Here is a 25381-nt window from a genome sequence, read left to right as displayed (position 1 = left end):
ACTAAAAATACAAAAATTAGCTGGGCGTGGTGGCAGACGCCTGTAATCCCAGCTACTCAGGAGGCTGAGGCAGGAGAATTGCTTGAACCTGGGAGGCAGAGGTTGCAGTGAGCCGAGATTGTGCCACTGCACTCCAGCCTGGGTGACAGAGCGAGACTCCGTCTCAAGAAAAAAAAAAAAGAGCAAATCCTGTGTACTGTGTGCTGGGAAATACTGAACATGTGTACCTGTCTAGTTAGCATAAATGTTGAAAAATAATGGCCCCTTAGAAAAACCATTACATACGGCTGGACGCAGTGGCTCACGCCTGTAATCCCAACACTTTGGGAGGCCGAAGCGGGTGGATCACGAGGTCAGGAGATCGAGACCATCCTGGCTAACATGGTGAAACCCTGTCTCTACTTAAAAAAATACAAAAAAATTAGCCGGGCATGGTGGCGGGCGCCTGTAGTCCCAGCTACTTGGGAGGCTGAGGCAGGAGAATGGCGAGAACCTGGGAGGTGGAGCTTGCAGTGAGCCAAGATCACGCCACTGCACTCTAGCCTGGGCGACAGAGTGAGACTCCGTCTCAAAAAAAAAAAAAGAAAAGAAAAGAAAAACCATTACATACAAAGAAAAAAATACCATGGTGAACACTTAAAGGAAAGCCCTCTTGAAAATTATTTACTACTGAAACCAAATGAAAATGTTAGAGAACTTTGTGGTATATTCAATAGAATATTTTTAATTTTTTTTTAAGAGACAGGATCTTGCTCTTTGTCACTCAGACTGGAATGCAGTGGTGCAGTGGCCTAATCAGAACCCACTGTAACCTTGAACTTCTGAGCTCAAGCAGTCCTTCCATCTCAGCCTCCTAAGTAGCTAAGACTACACAGGCACATGTCAGCATGCCCAGCTAATTTTTAAAATATTTTTTGTAGAGATGGGGTCTCACTCTGTTGCCAAGGCTGGTCTCAAACTGCTGGCCTCAAGCCGTCTTCCCACTTCAGTCTCCCAAAGTGTTGAGATTATAGGCATGAAACACTGTTCCCAGCCAGAAATTTTGTTTCAAGGCATATCTCTGTGAAATAGGCCAGAAACTTATTAGGAAAGAACAAGTTAAGATGAAAGGACAATGGAATGAGAAGAAAGGGGAAATGGCAAAGACCACAAGACAACTAAAAATGCAATCAAAGAATTAAAACCTACATTGAAAGCAATAAGGAGTATAATTTTCACTGAAGAAAATAAGATCAAGGCTGTCATAAGACATAACATATGTTTTAAATTTACTCTATAGGAAAAACATTTTGAGGATAGAAGCAATGGCTTATTTACTTTTTAAAATATCAACAGTTCTTAGGTCAGAAGCTGGCACCAAATAATTGCCTTATGGTCAAACAGTTATTTCAATCACTGTTTGCCAAATGAGGAATGAACAGTGACCTGCCCAAAGTCACAAAGCCAAGAAGTGGCAGAACTTGCCTTTTAGGATGCACACCCCATCCTTTTAGGATGCAAACTCTGGACTTTGCAAAACGCATGGAGGACTATTAAGAAAGGGAGTTTAAACATGCATTATACATGGTTTCATAGTGAACCATATTCCTTAAGCTAGTCCTTGCTCTTCTGTTCTTCTGACCACCAACCTTGTGGCTTATCCTCCCACTTTTACCCTAACCGTGGTCTTTGGATTTAAACTCTGACCCTGTCTCTTCTCAGTAAGGTACTAGTTTCCTTCCCACCCTAACTGACTCAGATTTCAAAAAAAATAGCCACTCGTGGTTTGACCTGGTTCTAATGCCTTCCACACTAGGTGCCTACCTTCATAAGTAGGAACAGGACATAACCCAGGAATCTCTTCCTTATGCTTGATAGTATCATTTTCTTTTTGTTCTGGTAACAGTTGACTCCTATCATGTGACTAGCTGTTTCATTTTTCTTTTGATGATACAATATCAGCCTGAAGCACTGGACTAAAGAGAGGTGGAGGAGGTGGGGGATGAGCAGCCTAATAGCATGGCTGGACTAGGTACCCCACTATGTAAACATTTCTCCTTTCCAGTTGATAAATGAAGCACAGAAAGGTGAGGGCTACACATACGATTATTTAAAAGAAGCAGAAGCTTAAGTAATAACAGTTGGTCTCAAAACAGTAAGCGCTGATGATTTTAGGTTCATTAAAAACAAGACAGACACGCCCCCCCACCCAAAGAAAAATGCTTACTTTTAAAGTAAGAAAATGACATGGTCACACATAAAGGTAGATGAATATAGGCCGGGTGCGGTGGCTCACGCCTGTAATCCCAGCACGTTGGGAGGCCGAGGCGGGTGGATCACGAGGTCAAGAGATTGAGACCATCCTGGCCAACATGGTGAAACCCCGTCTCTACTAAAAATACAAAAAATTGGCTGTGCGTGGTAGCACACACCTGTGGTCCCAGCTACTCAGGAGGCTGAGGCAGGAGAGTCGCTTGAACCCAGGAGGCAGAGGTTGCCGTGGGCTGAGATCACGCCACTGCATTCCAGCCTGGCAAGACAGGGAGACTCCATCTCAAAAAAAAAAAAAGATAGATGAAGATAAATACTCACCATCAGGAATAGTTGTATGTTTTAGGGATTTTTTTGGTGGTTATTTTTATTTTAAATGTTTTGTTGAATGGTTTTTACCACTGCAAAGCAGTAAAGAGGGCCCAGGTTTTGAAATCGGACTTATGTTTGAACTTGTCTTGAAGATATACCAGTGTATGACCTTTGGCGGGTTAACTCTGTGCAGCTGATCTGCTCATGAGGAAGCAGGAGTGGCCCAGGCTTCTTTGCAGGGTCACTGTCAGCGCCAGACAGTAGGTGTTGGCACGATGGACAGACAGCACAACAATGCCCTTGAATTGGCAGCTCCTGCTTGGTGGCCTTTACTTGCATCTTTACGAGATGGCCAGCAGGATCCTGTGTGGCTTTTGAACCCTGAGCGGCTTTTGAACCCTGAGCAGCCAGCCGTGGGCCTCCCACTTTAGCCCCAGAACTGACTGGACTCACCAGCCCAAACAACCAGCCAGAGAAGCCCACCAGTCCCTTGGTCCTCACAGAAAGCAAGTTTCATACAGCTCTTGAGATTGATCTTCTTTGTTCAAGTCCTTGGCCCTCAGTTTCCTCATCAATACAACAGGAAACTCAAATGTGGTGTACCTTATGGAATAGCTAGCGTTGTAGGAATTTTCAAGGAGTCCTTGCCGTCTCGTATATATGAGCAGTTTCTATTCACAAAAAATTGGCATGGCCTTTGTTTTGTGGTGTTTGGGATTTTTAAAAATTATTTTCCTGAAATAACCACTCAACCACTCAACAAAGCAATGACCTTGGAGACATATCAGGCCCTGAAAACACACCAAATGCACCCTATTCACCATTGGTTGAAACATGTTTTCTCTGCTTCATGTTAAAAGTACAGAACTACCCAGAACAAAAAGTGATTTTCTGCTTCTTTGAAGAGCTGTGACTTCTAACATCAGAGCGTATGCTACTCAAACTGCTGGAGAGGTTGAATGCTGCTCCAACAACTCTTCAAAGCAAGCACAGAGTTAGTGTGTATGTGGGAGACCAGGAGAGAGTCAGGAAGGAAGCACTGGGAGATCTTAGCCAGTTTCCAAGGGACTGAATCCCAGCTAGCTGTAGGCATCACTAAACAGATCCAGATGTGGAAGGAGTCAGCAGTTCAGGGTATCTGCAAGAGCTCAATAGAGAGCAGAGGTTGCACCCCTGTGACTTTTCCGATAGGGAGATGGATGATAGAGCTGGAAGCTCATGAGCTAATTGAAGTAGCTTTCAAGTGATGTATTTATAAGCTTTGGAAACACATGGTCTCTTTGATATGAGTTTGTGGATGTTTTTGCCGTTATTTAACACTGATTTATTCAGACTTTTTTTTTTTTTTTTTACATATTTTTGCTTATGAAAAATCAAATCCTATAACAAAGCTTAATATCCTCAGTGTCTTTACCTGGTTTTCTGATTATATATATATAATCACAATACCAAATTGGTATTTTCCAAATTGGTCACAAATTTTACTGAATATATATATATATATGTTTTACTGAAAATATATTTTTTTATTTGTATATTTATATATAAATTTACATATTTATATTTTATTTAAAATATGTATTTTACTGAAAAATATATATATTTTACTGAAGTGACTAATTCGCCAGCTGGTATTGTGATTTTTAATAGGTACCATTTTTCAGGCACCTGATGCACCAGGCACCATGGTAGATGCTTTCCATGTATCATCAACAACCTTCACAACAACCATGCAAGACAATGTTGTTGTCCCACTTAAAAGAAGAGAGAAACCGAGGCTCAAGGAGTTTAAGTAGCTTACTCAGAGGAGAAAAGGGTATAAGTGGAATGGGAACCAGTCAATTCAAACCTGGGTCAATGACATTCTTTGGGGAAAAAGAAAAATAAAAAACTAGAGCTTTGTCATTACTGTGTTTTCATTGCTTCTGCTTTGTTTTTAATGTGTCTGGCATCTTTCTTTTTCATTTTAATGACTTTTAAAATTCTATCACAGAATCAGACTTTCCTTTCTTACTGCTCCTTTATCTTTCCTATATACACTAAACAACAAGTAAAACCAGGGAATGGACTATGGGCAGGAGTGTTTCCCAAGGTCATGTGGCATGATAAAAGACTGAGGGGTGAATCAGGTGGAATCTATTGGGAAGGTCCAAGACATAAACAATGCAAAGGAACTAAGGCCAGAGGACCAAGGATAGAGTCCATTGTGTATAATCTTGGTGTGCAGACCCAAGACAGGGTTAGACAACAGCAAGTATGGGCCAGAAGAGTTGTACAGACCAGCTTCGAGAAACAGTGTATGAGCATATCAAAATGGCTTAGACAAACCCTCAGAAGCAAGGCAAACAAAGTGTGAAGGGCCTTTGGGTAAACAGCAAACAAAGTAGTGTTGTGTGGTGTAGAATTCACCAATAGAGTAAGGTCATGAGGGGCAGTGTCCATCCATCATTTTTGCTTGCTATAATAAATTACACAAATCTAGTGGCTTAAATTTATTCTCTCACAGTTCTGCAGGTCAGAAATCTAGGTTGGTTCTACTGGTTCCGCCGTAACCAAAGAAAGTGTTCACAAGGCCAAAATCAAAGGTTTTTATTGGAAGGTTCTGGGAAAAATCTGCTTCCACACTCATTCAAGTGGTTGACCTAATTTAGTCCCATGCAGTTGTAGGACTGAGGTCCCTGTTTCCATGTTAAAGGTCAGCCAGTGGTCCTTCTCAGCTTTCAGAGGCCTCTGGCATTCCTGGGCCCACCACCCCTGCCACCATCTTTTAAGCCAGCAATGATGGGTCAAATCTTTCTCATGCTTTGAACCACTCCGATTTCTATTTCTGCTTCATCTCTCCTGTCTTCCTCTTCTACTGTGTTGCTTGACTGACTCCTCTGCCTTTCTCTTCTGCTTTTAAGAGCTCCTGTGATTACTCTGGATCCAACCAGAGAATCCAGGATAATCTCCCTATTTTAAGGTCATCTGGCTATTAAATAATTTTATCTGCCCAGTTCCTTTACAGCAGGGCCTCAGTTAGTGTTTAATTGAATAACCAGGGTACAGAATATTGAGGGGACATATTTAGGATTCTGCTTACCACATTGTGGTAGCACAGTCATCTGCATTTCTCAAATGTGGATGGGATTTAGGCAATGCCAAGTGTTAGCCTAGATTCCAGACACTTACTGAAACCTCTAAATATTTTTGGGAAGATTTGTCCCCCTTTCTCTTCCAAGCGGGTGATTATCTCAGACCTGTCCTCCAATGTCCCTTTTCCCTCTAGAGGCTTCCTATAAATCTTTCTCTGATCCTCCTCATTGCCTTGTCCATCAGCTCCACCTTCATTATTGACTGAGCAAGCAGAGCATTTCTGCCTCTCCATTGTGTTCTGGAAAGCTTTCAGTGAATTCCCCTGAGCCTTGGATACCCCCATCAAGCTCTGATGACCATAGAAAAATCTCAGGACTTGTGAATCCCATTTTCTTGTCTTTTGTAATCTTTTGAGATCCCTTGGGAAACTATTTTTAAGCCTTTTTTTTCTTACTAATGTGTATAAACACTTCAATTCCTTTAACAACTAGGAAGGAAAAAGTGTAATTGCTGATACATTTATTAATAATCTCAACTATTTTAGAACCTATGAACCTATAATTTATAATACCAAGGTTTAGAGCAGTCATTTCCACAATTTATTGTGCATTAGGAATGTGGTGAAATGCAAATTGCTGGACCCACACCAAAGGTTCAGTAAATCTAGAGTAGGATCCCAGGAAACCTACACTCGACTAGGATCCCAGGAAAGAGCTGAGAGAGGTGCCGTAGTTTAGACAGCTACTAAGTTGCAAGATTTAAGCTGAAGTCCAGGGTGGACAGTAACCATCTGTCTCTTCTCTTTACAGTGAATGGAAGTGTGTAGGTTGATAAGTGCTAAGGCTTCCTCAAGGAGTTTTTGCAAGAGTCCCCCCACTCTGTGTCCCTGGGCACTCAGGGGCTTCTCCATACTCCTGCATGCCTGTACCTTTAACATTATGGTCCCAGTGCTGATGAGCAACTTCTGCCCTGGCTTCCCTACACTGAACAGTCACTAGTCTCCAGTGCCCCTCATTAATATCCTCAGTAGTACCCACAGCATGGTGAAGGAGATACGTTATTCCCATATCCCAGTAAATGAATGGGATTGAGCCTTTCATGCAATTCGAGAGAAAGAGAATGAACACTTATTAAGAGAAAGGGAAAGAAAATGAACCCTTATTTTACTTTTTTAAGTTTACTTTACGTTCTGGGATACATGTGAAGAACGTGCAGGTTTGTTAAATAGGTATACATGTGCCATGGTGGTTTGCTGCACCTATCAACCCGTCATCTAGGTTTTCAGCCCCATATACATTAGGTATTTCTCCTAATGCTCTCCCTCCCCTCCACCCCACCCCACCACAGGCCCCAGTGTGTGATGTTCCCCTCCCTGTGTCCATGTGTTCTCATTGTTCAACTCCCACTTATGAGTGAGAACATGTGGTGTTTGGTTTTCTGTTCCTGTGTTAGTTTGCTGAGGATGATGGTTTCCAGATTCATCCATGTCCCTGCAAAGGACATGATCTCATTCTTTTTTATGGCTGTGTAGTAGTCCATGGTGTATATGTGCCACATTAAGAAAATGAACATTTAAATGCCGCCTCTGTGCACAGTTGGCACCATAAGAGTTACAGGAGTATGTAGCTCTTGTAGACTCAGTACAGCTTACTGAAAAAAGTAATTTACTTTGCAAATGATACCTCATGTAATCCTCACAAAGATAATTTGTGGTATTATCTCTTTTTTTGTGGATGAAAAAATTGAGCTCATAGATGTTACAAAACTCATATAGTGTCATGCAGCTAAATTAGAGAAAATGTCAATATTTAAACCCAGGTGCCTTCCTCTAAAGCTCATTCTTTCAATTGGCATACACCTCTAACCTCAAAAATCCCAATATTTACATAAGTGCTTTATATTCATAATCTAGGAGGTTAAAATTAGGCAATGCAGTTACTTGCATTGTTTTGGCCATTATATATAGTTTTCATGCACCCTAATATTAATTGTAAGAGCTTTGTCTTATAGTTCTCTTCATTACACAATATCCAAAATAGATAAAATGTGCTTACCCTTGCAACTCTCACATCGGGCTTCTCTACACATTTGTCTGTCTCGCCCAAACATTCAAAATAGGCACAGGCACATCAATAAACACACTCATTCTACTCATGCTTCCTCTCTACTTCCTCTTGTTGGAACCATTCAGCCTCCAGCTAGGGAATCAGTTCATCTGGCCTATCCTAGCCTTTTCAGCCATTTCAAAGCTGTGCCTCTCCCAGGACTTCTTTGGCACTCCCAGGGCACTGTCACCACCTCCCTTCCAAGACAGCTCCCCGAGGGTCCTTTGTAGCCTCTCAAGCAGTCTTCATGGCACTCCTTGCAAAGTTCCGTCATGGGTTGACTGGGCTGAGGTCCCTGGTATTTGAGAGAAAATTAAATGGACTTAACGATCACCTGCATATCAGATGAGATGTCAAGGAAACAAGGAGCTCAGACCACAGTGTCTTTGCACTTGAGAGATAAATATCTTTCACTAAGTCACATTTCAATACCATGGCTCTAGTGTTAGTGGTGAGGGAATACTGGAAATGGTTGTGTGAGAATTGTGTTTGCGGCTTCCCTTTTGATACTGAATACCTTCTATATTATGATCCATGCAAGAAATCTCTTCTAGAATTTCTTCCCAGGAATAATTTTGTCTCCCTTCAAGGATAGCTATGTTTTATTTATCAGAAAAAAGCTATTTCACCCTCATGTGTCCCTTTTTGCCATAGCTGCTAGCAAGCTCAGGATTTAAATTTAGTGCTCAATTACATTGATTATATCATTCTCAGTTTCTGGGGAAAAAAATTATCCTCCCTTTTCTGCTCTATGATTTCTGAGCTCTGGAGGCACTGGAAATTTAGAGAAGGGTCCATGATATCTTTTTGCATGAATACCAATGCTTTTTGGAAATTCTCGTGGATATCTGCTGGGGATTAAGGAAGTTAAATCCAGCTATGTCACACCCTTTCTTCTCTCTTATGGATTCTTACTAATTGAGAAGGATATCAGAACCCATTACATTATCAGTATTATTATACAAAGCACTGGGGTTCCTAATAAATATTGTTAGGGGAATGCATCTTATATACAAAGTCATATTTTACCCCCACTCCCGACAAAAATCATCCAAATCTGGTCTTTAGGAGTGGGTCAGCCACACAGGATCATGGCTTAATCCTCTTCCCATTGATGACCAGAGAGAGGAAGCCAAAGGGAGGCAGCCTCCTGGACAGGCTCTAGAACAGTGCACTAAGCCATGGCCCAGCAACTTCCCTAGGAGACCTAATAGCAGAGGTGCTGTTGAGGCCAGGCCAGTACAGGAGAGACAGAGAAACCGTGTGTGAATGGTGTTCATGACTAGTGATCATTGCCAGGACCACCGCATGCTAGCATGGTGCAGGCAGCTCGCAGAAAGTGTTCAGCTCAGGGATGTTCAGCTCATGACTGGTGTTCATGGCTAGTGATCATTGCCAGGACCACTGCATACCAGCATGGTGCAGGCAGCTCACAGAAAGTGTTCCACTCAGGGGGCTATGACCAGGCTGAAATCCTGCTTACTCTGTACCTTTTTATAATTCATACTCCCAGATGGGGTGCCTTTTTCAAACTCAAGACAAAGGCTCTATATGAGGTACAGGGACCCTTCCTTTTACCCTATTCTCATAAAAGCCACTTCTCTGATGAGAAAGGGTAAGTTTAGGGATGGTGGAGGGCAGGTGGGAGCATGGAGCAAGTAACTAAAAGTGTTCTTCCAGTGTTCTTTTCTCTTGGGGCATGGTCTCCTCCTCTCTGCTTGTGTGAGGAGCTGAGGCAGTAAACTTTGTCCACCTGTACTTGTAGAATTTAACTAAGAAGGATAGGACATAAGGAGAGAAAGTGGTGTCTAAAAGGTGAAAAGAAGCATTGAATTGTCACTGGTTCATAGTTCACAGTGCTGAGTGAATTGTCACTCAGCAAATATTAACTTAGTGCTTACTATGTTCCAGGCACAGCACTGGACATTAGAGCTTTGGTGAGTAAGACGAGCAAAGACCATCAGAACACCTACATTCTGGTGTCCATTCTCTGTGTTCCCTTAGGCACATTATTTCCTCACTGTGAAATAAAGTTCCATAATGTCAGCATTGTTCATGTTCTCTCTGAGCTCCAGAATTCTTACCATATGCTTAGGTCTCTGGGAAACTTTGTGAAGGATGTTCTTTCACAGTTAATGGCTTAGGATGATTCAGCGCCAGAGTTCTTCTCGTGTCTCTCATTTAAATTTTCCATCTTCTTGTGTATTAAAAATCAAAGCCATCATTCTAATCTGATTGCCCAATTATTTGCCAAGAAAAACTGTCAGCAGGTAGCTCTACTGAATGTAGGAATCCCCGCATCAACAGACTTAGATAAATAATTCAGCGTAGCTGGAGCATAGGATACAGAGTGAGGAGGGACAAGAGTAAACACTGGAGAAGAAGCAAGGGCGAGCCCAGGAAGAAGCACATGAGACGGTGAAGGCATTTCTACTGTGAAACGAGGGCAATGGGGAGAACGTTTTACAGGGAGTAACACGATCAGATTTGCATTTAAGAACAGTCAATCTAGCTCTAGTATGGAAAGGAGCACAATTAGAAACAGTGAGATTTGCTCAGGGCCTCTGTCAGCAATTAGGAAGGACATAATGGTGGCTTGAATTAAGGAAGTGAATGACAGTAAGGATCAAGAAAAGGAGATGCGTTCAAAAGAGATTTGGGAGATCAAACGTACAAAACTTTGAGACTGCTTAAATATGGGAAGACAGGGAGGTCAAGAAAGATGGCTTCTGGCAAGGCGCAGTGGTTCACAACTGTAATCCCAGCACTTTGGGAAGCCAAGGCAGGTGTATCATATGAGGTCAGGAGTTTGAGACCAGCCTGGCTACTAAAAATACAAAAAAATTAGCCAGATGTGGTGGTATACATCTGTAATTCCAGCTACTAGGGAGGCTGAGGCAGCAGAACTGCTTGAACCCAGGAGGTGGAGGTTGCAGTGAGCCAAGATCACACCACTGCACTCCAGCCTGGGAGACAAAGCGAGACTCTGTCTCAAAAAAAAGAGGGCTCCCAAGTTTCCTGGTTTGGGTAACTGAATGGTGCCTGTGCACTGTCATAAGCCAATTGCAGTGGGGTTCAGGGTGAAATCTGGAGAGAGTAATTAAATGGGGCCAGAGAAGATGAAGGAAGGGACTTAGGTAGACCACTCAGCTCCCTTATTTTGCTGCAAACTGCATGTCCATACCTGGTTGAGCTCAGGACAACACACACCATAGGAACTGAGTAAATGAATGTTGGTGAATTAATTTTATAATGTGATAATCTAAAGTGAAGTATGGTGCTGATGCCCACAAAAGTTGGGCTCGGCTTGAAGAACCCAGCAGCCCTCACCCTTTAGAAATGTCCCAAGAGAACACCTTGATGAGTGGGAGACATGAAAGCAGGACTGTGAGCAAGTCCTGATGGCATACAAATCCGGCATCCTGTTCAGTTCTGGACTCTCTCAGAGATTGACATACTCCATATAAACATCTGATTCTGATTGACTTTAATGGGATCCCCTTGCAACCCACAGATTCTAAGTTATCCCCTAGTAGGTATAATATTTGTAGGAGACATATTATTTTACCCTGGATTGGACACTGAATGCTGTTACACTGAAGTCTGACAGTAGCAGAACTCAAAACAAGATCATCTTGTACTAGAATGCCACTGTTACGTGTTGATTTCTTGTAAGCCACAGAAAATAGGTATTTGTAAGAAAAGAGAATGTTTTAAAATAAAAAGTATTTAATTATCGTCTAAGAAATATCAAACATAATCTTCCTGTGGTATTTGTTTTGTTTTTGTTTAAGGTCAGGGTATTTTCTTTTGGGGAGGAAGGGATAGTTTTTCCCAGGTCTGGAGATTAAACAACTTAATAGGCATTTCACGTTCTGCTCACAAAAAGGGGATTTGCATATGAACTTGTTTCGGCAAGAAAACACATCTGAACGTATTTCATGGGAACTATCTTTATCCACGGCAGCTTCTTTTGACCGTCTTCTTCTTTTCTTCCCTTCATCCCTGCAGGTCACCGGATTGAAACTGTCTCAGGACCTCGATGATCTTGCCATTCTCTACCTGGCCACAGTTCAAGCCATTGCTGTAAGATACTGTAATGCCATTTTTAAAGAGACTTAGAGCCATCAGTATACTCTAGGCCACTGGCTCCCCAAGATACAGCACATGCTTTTGTGACAGAGATTCTTAATTAAAAGATTGTTTGCAAAAAAGAGATTCTTGTATGTCTGGAAGGAAATGTTGATGAAAGGCCTCACCTGCTTTAACTAATAACCTCACATAACAAAAAGCTGAAAGGAGTTAAAATCTGTGAAGATTATACTTGTCATTTATCTAATTTGTCTTCTAAATTTAATTAAATAGAAGCAAGCAAACAGATGCTATGTATGCTTGCATTAAGAAAAGTTGTTAAGAATGTCTGATTTATAAAATACATTATATTGTTCACCTTGCAAAAGGATTCATGATAGGGGTCCTTTAAATAGTAAGCTTCCTTAGAACATGAAAGTGTTTGTTTTTAGATAATTAGCTGCTTATGTGAGGTTAGGATGATTAGGGAGGAAGAGGGGAATTTAAATCTGAAATGTTAGGAGTTTCTAACGCTAAAGATAAATCACAAATGGAAATGAAATCCTAAAAGCTTAACCATTGTCTAAAGAATCTTCTTATCTAGAGGTGGCTGTGGATGGGCTACAAGAGGGTCCTAATCCTGAAATCACATCCAGAAGGTTGTGTGTGTGCATATATTACAAAGTGCATTTTAGGAGAGTAGATCATGGCTTTCGGGGTCTCACAGCAGGTATGTAACCGAAATTAAGTTAATCCAGTGAGGCTTAGCCACTTCTGAAAAGAGAATAGGAATTAAGAGAAAGGAAAAATCAGTTTATCTAATTTTAATTCAAAATTTATTTTTCAGTAACACCTGTTTTAAGCAAATATGTTTAATGCTATACGTACATATATGATATTCAGTTATTCTGTTTCTTCACACAACTGTTTTCATAACTTTATTCCTTTAAACTATATGTATATTTATTCACACCACCAAGAGAAGTGCTTTTTTAATGCTCAGATTTGTCCAGGCACCATGTATGTGAAATAAAGAATGGAACCTCCCAGATAGTAATAATACTAATACTGAAGGGATATAACTTCTTTAATGCAACTACGTAGAAGTATGGAATCAGTCAACTTGATTAAACAGCCCTTTTAGATTATACACTAGTTTTACTATATCTTCCTGAAGCAATTTTCTTATTGGTCTAATAGCTTGGCCAATTCAGTGAAATCAGTCAAATATCTTTATGCATGGAAACTTGGTCAAAAGCACACAATTCTGACATCTGTAAAAATGCAGGAAATGAATAGTAAGATGAAAATAGAGAAAAAAAGTGTGCATCAGTAGTAAAGATAATTATTTAGCTGTCCTGTTTTATAATAATAATGATGATTATGATGATAATAATAAGTGAATTAAGAGGGTGTTTTGTTTTTGTTTCTGTTTTTGTTTTTGTTTTGAGACAGAGTCTCGCTCTGTTGCCAGGCTGGAGTGCAGTGGCGCGATCTTGGCTCACTGCAAGCTCCACCTCCTGGGTTCAAGCGATTCTTCTGCCTCAGCCTCCCGAGTAGCTTGGACTACAGGCGCATGCCACCATGCCCAGCTGATTTTTTGTATTTTTAGTAGAGATGGGGTTTCACCATGTTGGCCAGGATAGTCTGGATCTCCTGACCTGATGATCCACCCGTCTCGGCCTCCCAAAGTGCTGGGATTACAGGCATGAGCCACCGCACCTGGCCAAGTTAAGAGGTATTTTATAGGCCGGGCGACTCAACGCCTGTAATCCCAGCACTTTGGGAGGCCAAAGAGGGCAGATCACGAGGTCAGGAGATCGAGACTATCCAGGCTAACATGGTGAAACCCCGTCTCTTCTAAAAATACAAAAATTAGCCAGGCATGGTGGCGGGCGCCTGTAGTCCCAGCTACTCAGGAGGCTGAGGCAGGAGAATGGCGTGAACCCGGGAGGCGGAGCTTGCAGTGAACTGAGATCGCGCCACTACACTCCAGCCTGGGTGACAGAGCGAGACTCCGTCTCAAAAAAAAAAAAAAAAAAAGAGAGATTTTGTATGTGCCAAGCACTGTGCTAGATACATTACACACATTATCTGATTTAACCTTACTACATAGATATTATAATTCCTATTCCACAAACTAGAAACCTAAGGCTCTGTGTGATTAATTAACTTGTGCAGGGCCATATAGCTTGTGGCAGAGGTGGGATTTGAACCCCCAGCATTCTAAAACAAAATTAGACATGTGAAGTACAGTCATCTGCTACATAAAGTTTTGGTTAACGAGGGACTTCCTATATGATGGTGGTCCTATAAGATTATGATACTGTATTTTCACTGTACCTTTTCTATGTTTAGATATGTTCAGATACACAAATATTTACCAATGTGGTACAGTTGCCTACAGTATTCAGTACAATACCATGCTGTATAAGTTTGTAGCCCAGGAGCAATAGGCCATACTATGTATAGCCTAGGTATGTAGTAGGCTATACCATCTAGGTTTGTGGAAGTATTCTCTATGATGTTTGCATGACAAAATCGCCTAACAATGCATTTCTCACAATGTATTCCCATGTTTAAAGGACATTTGACTGTATTGAGGAACTTTTATTTTCAGATTTGTTAATGTTATTGTATAAAAGAGTCATATAGTAGAATGAATAGCTTATATTGAAATGAATAATCTTGGAAAATCAGAGTGGTGTGATATTCCCCCTTTTGAGCACATGCTAAGAGGAGGACATGAAGGATGAGGCCAAACAGGAGGGACCAAGGGGCACCATCACATAGTGGTAGTGACAGTTACCTTTCGTCAGACAGGACTGTGTGCCAGGCACCAAAGACAGTGCCTTGCCTACTGGTAGCTTAACACTGTAACCCTGTAAGTAGGTGGGTTTGTTCTCATTTTACAGACAAGGGGAGGACCATTTGCCAAGGTCAAACAGCTAGAGTATGGTAGTTGGAATCTGAACCTTTCTCCATCTCACTCCCAGGCTTCTGCTCTTTCCACTTTACCATGCTGCATTTTCCTTTGATCTGTTTGTAAAAGCTACATGGGTGAAATAAGCTTTCAGATATTCCTAAGAATCGTTTTTACTTAATATATATTAGAAAATATCATTAATTTGGCCAGGATTGTCTCACAGAGGTTCCTTTCCTGGTAAGAGTACTGCAGCAGAAGTCCAGAAATGTATAAATGAGGTTAAACTTAATGCAGGCAGGAGAGGGGAAGAAAAAAAGCCAGCTACATTTTCTCAAGTACCACACACTTGGAAAATCAATCTTGTATTTAATGGGCCGTACATGTATTAAAAGCTATCATATTTATTCTGTCCATTGTCTTAATGACCTTTATAATACCATGAAAGGAAGGCATTTTAAGACAGAAATTTTTTTCGATAAGCCTTTTTTGTGGAGTCAAGTGAATTGTGAGGGGTTCAGTCTGTTTTGCAAATGTATCTGGATGTGCTGATCTTTTAGGCAAAAAAAATGTGCATTTTAATGAGGTATTCCGATAACAGATATTTTCCCATAATGTTCAACTTGGGAAAAAAAAAATGTTGTTTCATTAGCCCTGAATATTGCCGGAGCACTTATTTGTTGTCGGTCAACTGAAAGTTAAGCAAATTTCTCTCTATATATAGTCATATCTTTGGGTGCTGTTTTGTAGGGGTGAAATGAAATTAAAGAGGATTGTGATCAAGTTAACTTGGGACTGTGCAAAACCCTCCATGAAGTAAAATTCTCTCTTGATCATGCTTAATTGAAAGACCTGTCAACCACCCGGTTTATCCATAGCCTGTTCATCTATAGTTTTCTTTGCAGAACAGACCCTTAAAAGGTACTATTTGCATTTGAAGTCTCTTGATTTGCATTCGGTTCTGTACATTGCCAGTGGAATAGCCTAATTTTAATTTAAATTTCTCTGTGAAAACATTTTTTCCAGAAAGGTGAGCACAAAATCATTTTCACACAAAGCCGTTTGGTGGGGCATTTCAGTAGGGTGGAGTATTACACAGATTGGAGTCTGGGACACCGAAAGGGAAGGTCCTCCAAGGAACCGCCAGACTGAGTGGGAAATTCCAGCCGACAATACCACATGGGGGAGAGACAGGCTGTCTGTCACAGCCCCTCTGGAGGGAGTGCCTCTCATTCGGATCATTTCTTTCCTTTTCCCAGGAAATGTGCTTTGTTTTATTCTTGTCTCGGGCCTGCTAATCGCATGCCCCTAGGTCCCTGGTTTTAGAAATATCAAAGATACCAGTTTTTCCTGACATTTCCATACAAATTAGGAGACAGCAATTCTCCCATTCCATACAGACTGTATTGCTTAGTCAAATTATATATCTCCTAAGTGGGGAAAACAATATGCAGGTTTCACATTTGCCTTAAGATTAGAGATGCTATTAAAGTGCATAGCAGAGTGCCTAGCATATAGTTGATAACCGGAAGAACTCTCCTTGTACGCACCTTTCGTGAGCTGGGCACTCTTCTACAAGTTTTACCTTTGCTGCCTACAGCAGCAGACTTGTGTGGTAGGTATTACTAGATTTCATCAAGCCTAAGACCACATTTTTAATTTTTTTGCATGTTGACATTTCTGACAATCTATAGAATTTTTAACTAAATGAATATGATACTATTATTCCCATGGCAAAAAAAAAAATGGCAATTGAGTTATAGAAAGGTTAAGGTACAAGAAATATGTGAAATGCCTAAATGCCAGCCTGGGTTTTTTGAATTCAAAACTCATGCTCTTAGCTACTACAATTCATGCCGTTAGAGCAGACTGGGGTTGCCCAGAATCCAGAGGCATCAAATGATCCATGATGGACTTCAGGCATCTGTAGACCTCCTGAAATTATTTATAGTACTATTTTGTGTGTGACTTTTTTTTTCTGGGGAGGTCAGTAGGTTTTGGCATATTCTCAAGGGGGTTCATGACCCCCCAAAAAGCTTAACAAAGAACATCTGGGAATAATCAGCCCTAGTTAGTATGTAGGATCTGGCCTTATATGGCACGACATGTTTGAATTTTTTTAAACACACTACATCTGTAGATTGTTTATGGAGGCCCAGGTTTTACCTAATCCATATTTTTACCAGATTCATGAATAGCTTCAACAAACCCTCAAGACCTCTGGGCTAGAACTGCTGTGCCTTTTGCTCCTGAACTGCCCCTGTCCCTCATGATTTATGCCAAACCAATTAGGATTTCATGTCCTATGGTTCCCAGATCACCCTCTGACCACTCCTGTCCCCAGGTTCCCCCATCCCCTGGGGTGACAGCTCCCCAGACAGCCTTGTCAAAGGAGGCTGCATTTGCCCTCTACCCCCAACCCCCCTAAGACATGAGGTCAGGGCAGCATCCTGCTGACTTCCAAAACCCTATTCCCTTTTTTTGTTTGTGACGGAGTCTCGCTCTATTGCCCAGGCTGGAGTGCAGTGGTGTGATCTCGGCTCACTGCAAGCTCCGCCTCCCAGGTTCACGCCATTCTCCTGCCTCAGCCTCCCAAGTAGCTGGGACTACAGGTGCCCGTCACCACGCCCAGCTATTTTTTTGTATTTTTAGTAGAGATGGGGTTTCACCATATTAGCCAGGATGGTCCCGATCTCCTGACCTCATGATCCACCCGCCTTGGCCTCCCAAAGTGCTGGGATTACAGGCGTGAGCCACCGCGCCCGGCCCAAAACCCTATTCCTTACCTTGGCTAAACTCCGATTCTTCTTGCCCTCAGCTAAAACACCTCCTCTCCCTCACTACATTCCTAGGTTTCAACCTGAACAATACTGTCACACTTTCACTAAAAACCAAGATATTGGCTCGTGCCTTCTTCTTGGTGGCTGTGCCATCTGTGGAGACACATTGGCCTCCCAGATCCTTGACTTTCTTATCTCTTCTGACTTCTCTTCCCTCCTTTTTAGCAATTCACTCCCAGGTCTACACTTAGGACTGTGACATCTCCCCAAATTGCTCAATCTCTAAACATTTCAAAGACTTGCTACCCACCAAAAAATCCTCTTCCTCTATTTTTTCTGGAGCCCCTTTCTCAAATATCACCATGTGGCTGCCCCCTTATGGCCACATCACAGTTCATCTTTTTGTTTTTAGTCCTTATCCCAAATAAATTTTGATTTTTGAACTCTAGTTTTTGAACTTTCAAGTAAATTAAGATTTTTCAGATGTTCAACTATCCTATCTAAAACTGAAGAATTCTACATTAAGATTCACTTCCATAACTCTAAGGCAATAATGGTTTTTACTGAGTTTAATGAACTTAGCAAGACAGACATGAGGATAATGCATATTAGGAAGATATTAATGCACAAGAACTGAGACACAAGGCTGAATTGAAAATATGGTGAAGCCCTGAAACAACCAGGGAATGGATTTGGCTCAGAAGTCTCCTTTTAGAGAACCACTACCTGGTTTCAGGGAATAGCAAAGGTAATTTTAGCCCTTAGCCACCCTGAAGCCTTGGATCTCACCTTCTTTATGCAGTTAGAGCCCTCTTTCCATGATTCTGCTGCTGGATTTTTTGGTGCTTTTTCTAAGGAAAAAGCCTTTAGTTCCCATTTAGTAAAGGAAGACTGACCAAGATACCATTGACTCTGTTTCAGAGTACTATTGCAATCACTGCTAATACAGGGCCTGGGCTATAGTAGACACTCATTAAATATCTGTTTGAGTGAACTATGTTACCATTAACTGTGTTGACATTGTCAACTGTTTTTGTCAGTGTTGTGTAACTACTGATAGAAGCAAATGGTGTAATTAAGAGGGTTTTGGAATCAGTCAGGCCCAAGTTGAAATTCCCACTCTGCGATTTAATTAACTGTGTGATCATAGACAACATAATCTCTGTGAGTCTCAGCTTTCTGAGATAGTGTATGTAGAGCTTAGTACAGTGTCTAGCACTGAGTAAACATTTAAGAAGTGTTCCCTAGTGTTTACTTTTGTGACTATACTGATGCTATCTTCTGCTTTTCCTTTCAAGTTGGGGACTCGCTTCATTATAGAAGCCATGGAGGCAGCAGGGCACTCAATCAGTACTCTTTTCCTATGTGGAGGCCTCAGCAAGAATCCCCTTTTTGTGCAAATGCATGCGGACATTACTGGTAAGTCTGGGAAAGAGGAGAGAAGGTCACTTCTTGGCTTGGCAGCAAATGGGCATGGCCAAGTTCTGGGTGAAGTGAGAATAGGAGGATATATGCGGTATGCCAGATTATTAAAATAACCCTGAAGTCTTTATATTCACAATGGAGAAAGTGACTTCTATGACATCTTTAGATGCATGATGGAGAAAGTGATTTCTGTGTATATCCAACCATTGAATAATGGTGAGAAATAACAAGAGAGAAGTTGGCCAGGACTAGATCTTAATTCAAGCATTTACACAACAGTTTTGAGTACCTCTTCTGATCCACACATTGTGGAGGATATTGAAGATACGGAGATGAATAGGACATGATTCTTGCTCCCCACCACTCAGGAACTCACAGTCTATTGAGGAAGGGAGACAGCAAACAGGCATATTAAAGATAGTATGGCAAAAGCTTGGAGTGAGAAAAGTACAGGGTATCATGGAAACATAGTGGGGCACCTTGTCTAGTTTGGGACCTAATGGCAGCTCAGAGCGTGTGGTCTGGAAGAAGTGATAAGAAAGCTGTCTTGAAGAAAGAATGCAGAGGCTGGATGCTATAGGATCTGTGGGTATGATTGCAGACTGGGAATTTGAGCCCTAAGACCCTGAGATCCTGTGATTCCTTCTCAGCTCATCAGAATCAGGGATCATAATAGAGATGCAGGGAATCACAAGTAATGGGCTGAGCTCTTTGTGATATCAGCAGACAGTGGGGGAGAAGGATCCTTAGCAGAGCCCCTAGGACCCAAGGAAGGGGCCCCATTGGCAGGAGGCTTTCTGTTGTCGCAGAGAGTGGCCTGGACCTCTGTCTCTCTGGACCTGATACCCTCACCCCTTTTACTCCTTGCCCCTCTAGTGTCTCCTGAGGACTGGAGACCCATTCTCTCCCAGGACCCATCCCTGGGTGGCCAGGTACCACCAGGGCAGGGCAAGGGGAGGGAAAGTGGGGGAGGATTGTACCCATCCCGTAGTCCCAACTCCAGCCTGATAAGAGCCCACTTGACCCTACCTCCATTTATCATTATCCTTTGCTGTCCCTCATCTCCTAATTTCTTACCTCTCACTTCTGGGCAGGTCAAAGTCCCTGCCCCGTTATATCCTCCATCCCCCTCCAAGCCACACAGATTCCTGCAGATGAGAGCCTTGTCTAACATGATGGACATAACTGATCTTTGCACATCATGAGATGAAACTAAGTCAGTCACTTATTCCCAGCTTAGAGATAAGCAGACTGAGGCACAAGTCTGAGGACAGTAAGAAAAGCATATAGTCAGCCGGGCACGGTGGCTCACGCCTGTGATCCTCACACTTTGGGAGGCCAAGGTGGGCGGATCACCTGAAGTCAGGAGTTCGAGACCAGCCTGACCCATATGGAGAAACCCCATCTCTACTAAAAATACAAAAAAAAAAATTAGCCAGGCGTGGTGGCGCATGCCTGTAATCCCAGCTACTGGGGAGGCTGAGGCAGGAGAATTGCTTGAACCTGGGAGGCGGAGGTTGCAGTGGGCCGAGATTGCGCCATTGCACTCCAGCCTGGGCAACAAGAGCAAAACTCCATCTCAAAAAAAAAAAAAAAAAAAAGCATACAGTCTAAGGGCAGAACTATTGGGATGTGAAGTATAGAAAGTATTACCATTAACCAAGCACCTACTATGTGTCAGTGTGAATCACGCTGTAGACACTTAATCCTCCCATACCACCAAAGGTAGAAATCGGTGCCCCCATCTTACAGACAAGCAAGTTGATGGGTGGGTAGGTGAATTAAATTGGCTATCTAGAGTCAAACAGCCAGTACGGGGCAGGACCAGTATTGTAACTGTGGTGTGTCTGGGCCCACCGTCCCTTTGTACTGTACTGCTGACCCAGGTTTCTTGACTGTTCTGCCAAGTTTGTAACCAGTTGATGATGACCCCACTTTCCTGAGATGTCCAAAACCCTATAGAAGTGGGCCGTTCAAAGCAGAAGGAGGAAAGACATAAAAAGAGCCCAGATTGCCTTATAATTGTCCTCAGGAGAAAAACCATAACATTTTATCTAAAAATCAGCTGGCTAGTTCAGATAACATTCAAGCTTAAAATTTGATCTGTGACATTCCAATTTCTAGACTTCTTTTTTTCTTTTTTTTGTATTTTTTGGTAGAGACAGGGTTTCACCATGTTGGCCAGGCTGGTCTTGAACTCCTGACCTCAAGTGATCCACCCGCCTTGGCCTCCCAAAGTTCTGGGATTACAGGCATGAGCCACCACACCCGGCCCCAATTTCCAGCCTTCTGATAGCCAAAAAACTTCCTATCTGGATGCAAGAGGAAAGATGAAAGTCAGCTTTGGAGAACACAATACTCTAGAAAATGGGAAACAGGGCCTCCCAGAGCAGAACAGCTAGCTGCAAGTGACCCCGGCACTGACTCCGCGCTGCAGCCCTGGACTTTGTGAAAATGGGTCATCTTCCAGTCCCTACATCCCTGGGCTGACTCAGAAGCACGGGGGGCGGGGGAGTGCAGCGGCTTCACAGAAAGTTCTGCTTTGGAAACTGTTCTCCTCTAGGCTGTTGAATGAAAAGGCTGTTAATCGTTATTTGGATTCCAATTGAAACTGGACCTTTTGTCTCTAACTATGGACCAGTTACAGTTCCAGACAAAGGGACCTTTTCTTTAGCCTGGAATTCCTCTGCCTTTGGAAGCCTGTGACTGACAAGTGATGGCAAAGTGCATCTGCCTTTGAATGCTTTGGGTTCTGCTAAACTCATTAATGCATCAGATAAAATAGTTCACATTCCAGCCAAAGCTGCCCTCTTCCTCTCCTTCACCCAGCACTCAGAGAAAAGAACACATTTGCATTTGTCCCTGTAAAAGGCACGTACACAAGCAGCCAGTATAGAGGTAGTGTCATTGGTGCCTTTAAACATTGTATTGCTCTAGTTTTCCTACAAAGACAGAGTTAGGGAGGACTGTCGACCTGGAACATGATTCTCAGAAATGCATGTGAAAAACACATTGGAATTTGGGAGATTTTTTTGGAGATAGTGTGGAACAGTGGAAAAAGCAGATCAGCTCTGTGACTTTGGGCACGTTACTTTACCTCTCTGAGCCTCAGTTCCCTCTTCTGAAACAAACAAACCAAAAAACATTATCATCTCCCTCATGTAGATCACTGCTGAGGAATAAATGCTTGCGAGTTTGTAAGCATCAAACTCTGTGCCTAGCCCAAGTAGGTGATCAGTAAATGTCAGTTCTCTTATTCCATCTAGGAAGCCCCATGCCAAAAAGAAAGAGGGGCATTTTAGGGAAAAAAAAAAAAAAAAGCAGCTTATTATTTTGAAAGTGAATCTTTGCCATGTTGAGAACAGCCTGCTCTGTACAAGCAGGGAGAGCGGGGCCTTGCCAGCTTGGGAAATGCTGTCTACATGAGGAGGAAGAACCTCCTTGTACCCTGGTCATTTGGTTAACTGTGGTTTCAAGAAATACTTGGTATGTACTAAGTAATTGTTAAGTTTCCCCCACTGACTTGGGACTAAATGTTCCTTCTTCTAAGTTTTATTTTTTAGTACTGGTAGTTTCAGTAGGGGTTTCCCTCTTCTGGTCTTACTCATTATTTTAATTATTTGTTCTTTCATTTATTCACTCAAAAGCATTCTCTGTGCACACCAGTGTGCCAAGCCCTGAGGTTGGCACAGGGATGCTAAGAAGAACAGTAATGTCCAGCCAAGAGGTTCTTTATACAACACAGAAAAAGTGCCCTTGGTCTTATGACCAATATCCAGAGTGAGTAGAGTGGGGACCCAGAGGACAAAATGTGTCGGTGTCAGTCAGGTCCAGGCAGGGAACAGATACACACTCCAGTTAGGTTAACCGGAGGGAAGTTGAATAGTCAGTGTACAGAGCTGTGGGCAGGGTGCTGGAAGCCCAGACAACCAAGAAGTACCTTGGGATACTAACAGTGTTTCCACCCCTGGGCTCGCAAGGGTGAGGGTAGGGAGCAGGCAATCTGAGCCTGGTGGGATGTGTGAAGAGGGCAGCCCAGCAGAAGCTTAGCCAAGGATGAAACCAGAGGGCAGGGGCCCACAGCTGTGATCCCCACTGGCCAGTCTCCCAGGCTCAGAGTAGGTGGAGGGAGGAAGGGAAGAGGTGGGATTGGTCTTAGAGGCAAATGGAAGCAGTGGATTGATTTCACCCTGGGTAACAGGTGTGAGGAGAGACTTCAGAAGTAAGGTAAACTTTAAGAATAACAACTAATGCTAATTTAGTGCTTTCTCTTAGCCAAGCACCATTTTAAGAGCCTTATTATAATAGCAGTTTTAATTCTCACAGCAACTCTATGAGACAGGCGGAATTTTAACCCCATTTTTCAGATGAGAAAGCTGAGGCACGGAGAGGTTAGGTAACTTGCCTAGGATCACACAGCTAAGTCAGTGGGGAAGCCAGGATTCAAACCCTGGCAGTCTGGGTTCAGAGCACTTTGGGCAGCAACTTGAGAGCTGATAGGGGATTCACCAGGTTCACTCACATCTCTGGTTTGCAAGGGGAGGAGCCTGTGAGTAGTTCCTCCCTGCTCACAACTCAGGGAGCTTTTGGCAGGGTAGGAAGGCCCGGGAAGTGAATGGTGTTTGGAGGCACTGTCTTCAAAAACGTCCCAGGTCCATAGAGAAGGCTTGATGGTCATAGTCGCACACCCATCTGTACCATTCCTAGGATTCTTCAACGGCTTTCAGTGCTCTCTCCTGCTGGGGTCAGCACAGCCCTGCAGTGTGGCCTGGCATCTGTCCTTCCCCTCTGGATGGTTGATGAGAACCTTTATTGTCCCTTCCCCACTTATCCAGTTTTTAGTCCAGGTCTAGTACATGCATAGAGGCTTCACTTGCCATCTACCTGAATTCTAACAGTAGCAGCCATCATTTCTCCAGGGCTTACTGTAGGCCAGGAAATATGCTAAGCACCAAGTGTGTGCCCTCTCATTAAGCCTCACAACACACCTGTGTGGTACATCTTATCATCATCTCCATTTTGCATTTGGGATGATCCCCATTTGCATTTGGGAACCAAGGCTTAAAGAGTGTAAGTGACTTACTGGACACAGAGCTAGTGGAACCAGGAAATAAACTCAGGTCTGAGCTTCTCCCAGCATTCCCACCCCACCTGACACCATGTTGGCAAGGTCTTAAGCCCTGGCCCAGTTGAGAGCTGGTATTCCTAAATTCTCTGGGATGTCTGTGGGAATTTACTCCCCTGCCCTTTTTGTCTGGGTAGCTGGAGGAAAGAATTGAGTGGGGAGGTAATGGGATGTAGAGAGAGTGTCTTCTCAGACAAGATAGGAAAAGAAATCTAAGCTTCGGGAAAATAACTCTTATGGCTTGAGTAGAAGACAGTTTTTACACCACAAGTTTACCTCTGTAAAGTTTGCTGCCATCTCCCGATTAGCAGACTAATCTATACATTATAGACCTAAGAATCCTAAATTATTTCTATTAATCTTAAACCTACCATGAACCCTCAACCTCTGGGCATTGGCATATGGAGGGCTTCTCCCTGCCTGGTGGACTCCTGCTCACCCTTCAGATGCCTGTTTAAGCCTCATCTCCACCGTAATCTGTGATGACCGCTACCCCAGAAATGTAAGTGACTCATCATTCAGTCACTTACCATGTGCTAGATACTGGTCTAAATGCCAGGGATTCCGCAGTAGTCAAAACAGAGTCCCTACCCTCAAGTAGCTTAAGTTTTTGGAGGGGAGACAGACATTAAACAAGATAAGTAAGTAAAATGCAATGTCGGAAGGTGGGATGAAGCAGTTAAGGGGGTAAGGAGTGTTGAGGGAAGTTGTAATTTTAAATCTGATGGCCAGGGAAAGCTCGGTAGGAAGGTGATGTTTGCGGAAACACTTTAAGGATGGGCCGGCAATTAGCATGTGGGCATCTAGGAGGAAGTGTTCCAGACAGGGAACAGCATGGGTAAGGGCCCCGAAACACACTCAGGAAGCAGCAAGGAGGCCAGGACTACGTGGCTGGAAGGAGAAGAGGAGGATATCAGAGGGGGAGAAGTGGGGCCAGATCTGGGAGGGAGAGCCCCTTGTCAGCCACTGTAAGGGCTGTGGCATGCACCCTGAGCGAGGGGAGAAGCCCCTGGAGGGATGAATCACACCCTCTCTTGCTATCTCCTTTCCCTTAGCACATCTCAGTTAGAGAACCAACCCCCTCCGTAGCCTTCATCTCTCTCATCCATCTCCCTCTGAAACCTGAATAGCAGGGCACAGTCCGATTAATCTCAGTATTCCCTCGGCCAGCAGAGCGCTTAATAAACATCAGTGGATCTGAACTTGAATCAAATGGCAGGTAGCAGCTTGCAGAAGCCTGAAAAACCTGGGCACTGAGGTCTCGTGAGTTGATATATATGGTGTTGGTTCCCTTGGGCCCTTGGCTACTGCACCA

The 25381-nt window shown here is 42.9% G+C and overlaps 1 protein-coding gene across 14 annotated transcripts in view; it reads left to right on the top strand.

Annotated features, from left to right (window-relative positions):
- Positions 1-25381, top strand: part of FGGY (FGGY carbohydrate kinase domain containing) — a 460818-nt gene that overhangs the window by 346584 nt on the left and 88853 nt on the right. For all 14 annotated transcript variants that reach the window (XR_008671153.2, XR_008671144.2, XR_008671185.2 and 11 more), the window contains 2 exons: positions 11754-11828; positions 18815-18935. Coding sequence is in view for 5 of the 14 variants with exons in the window: in XM_055360768.2 (XP_055216743.2) it covers positions 11754-11828; positions 18815-18935 (196 nt within the window). In the remaining 9 variants the exon portion in view is untranslated. The remainder of the gene's footprint in view (positions 1-11753; positions 11829-18814; positions 18936-25381) is intronic.

Source organism: Gorilla gorilla, chromosome 1 (genome assembly GCF_029281585.2).
Source record: "Gorilla gorilla gorilla isolate KB3781 chromosome 1, NHGRI_mGorGor1-v2.1_pri, whole genome shotgun sequence".
NCBI classification, from domain to species: domain Eukaryota; kingdom Metazoa; phylum Chordata; class Mammalia; order Primates; family Hominidae; genus Gorilla; species Gorilla gorilla.
Note: the sequence above shows the minus strand (reverse complement) of the source record. Positions and strands in the feature narration are given on the sequence as shown.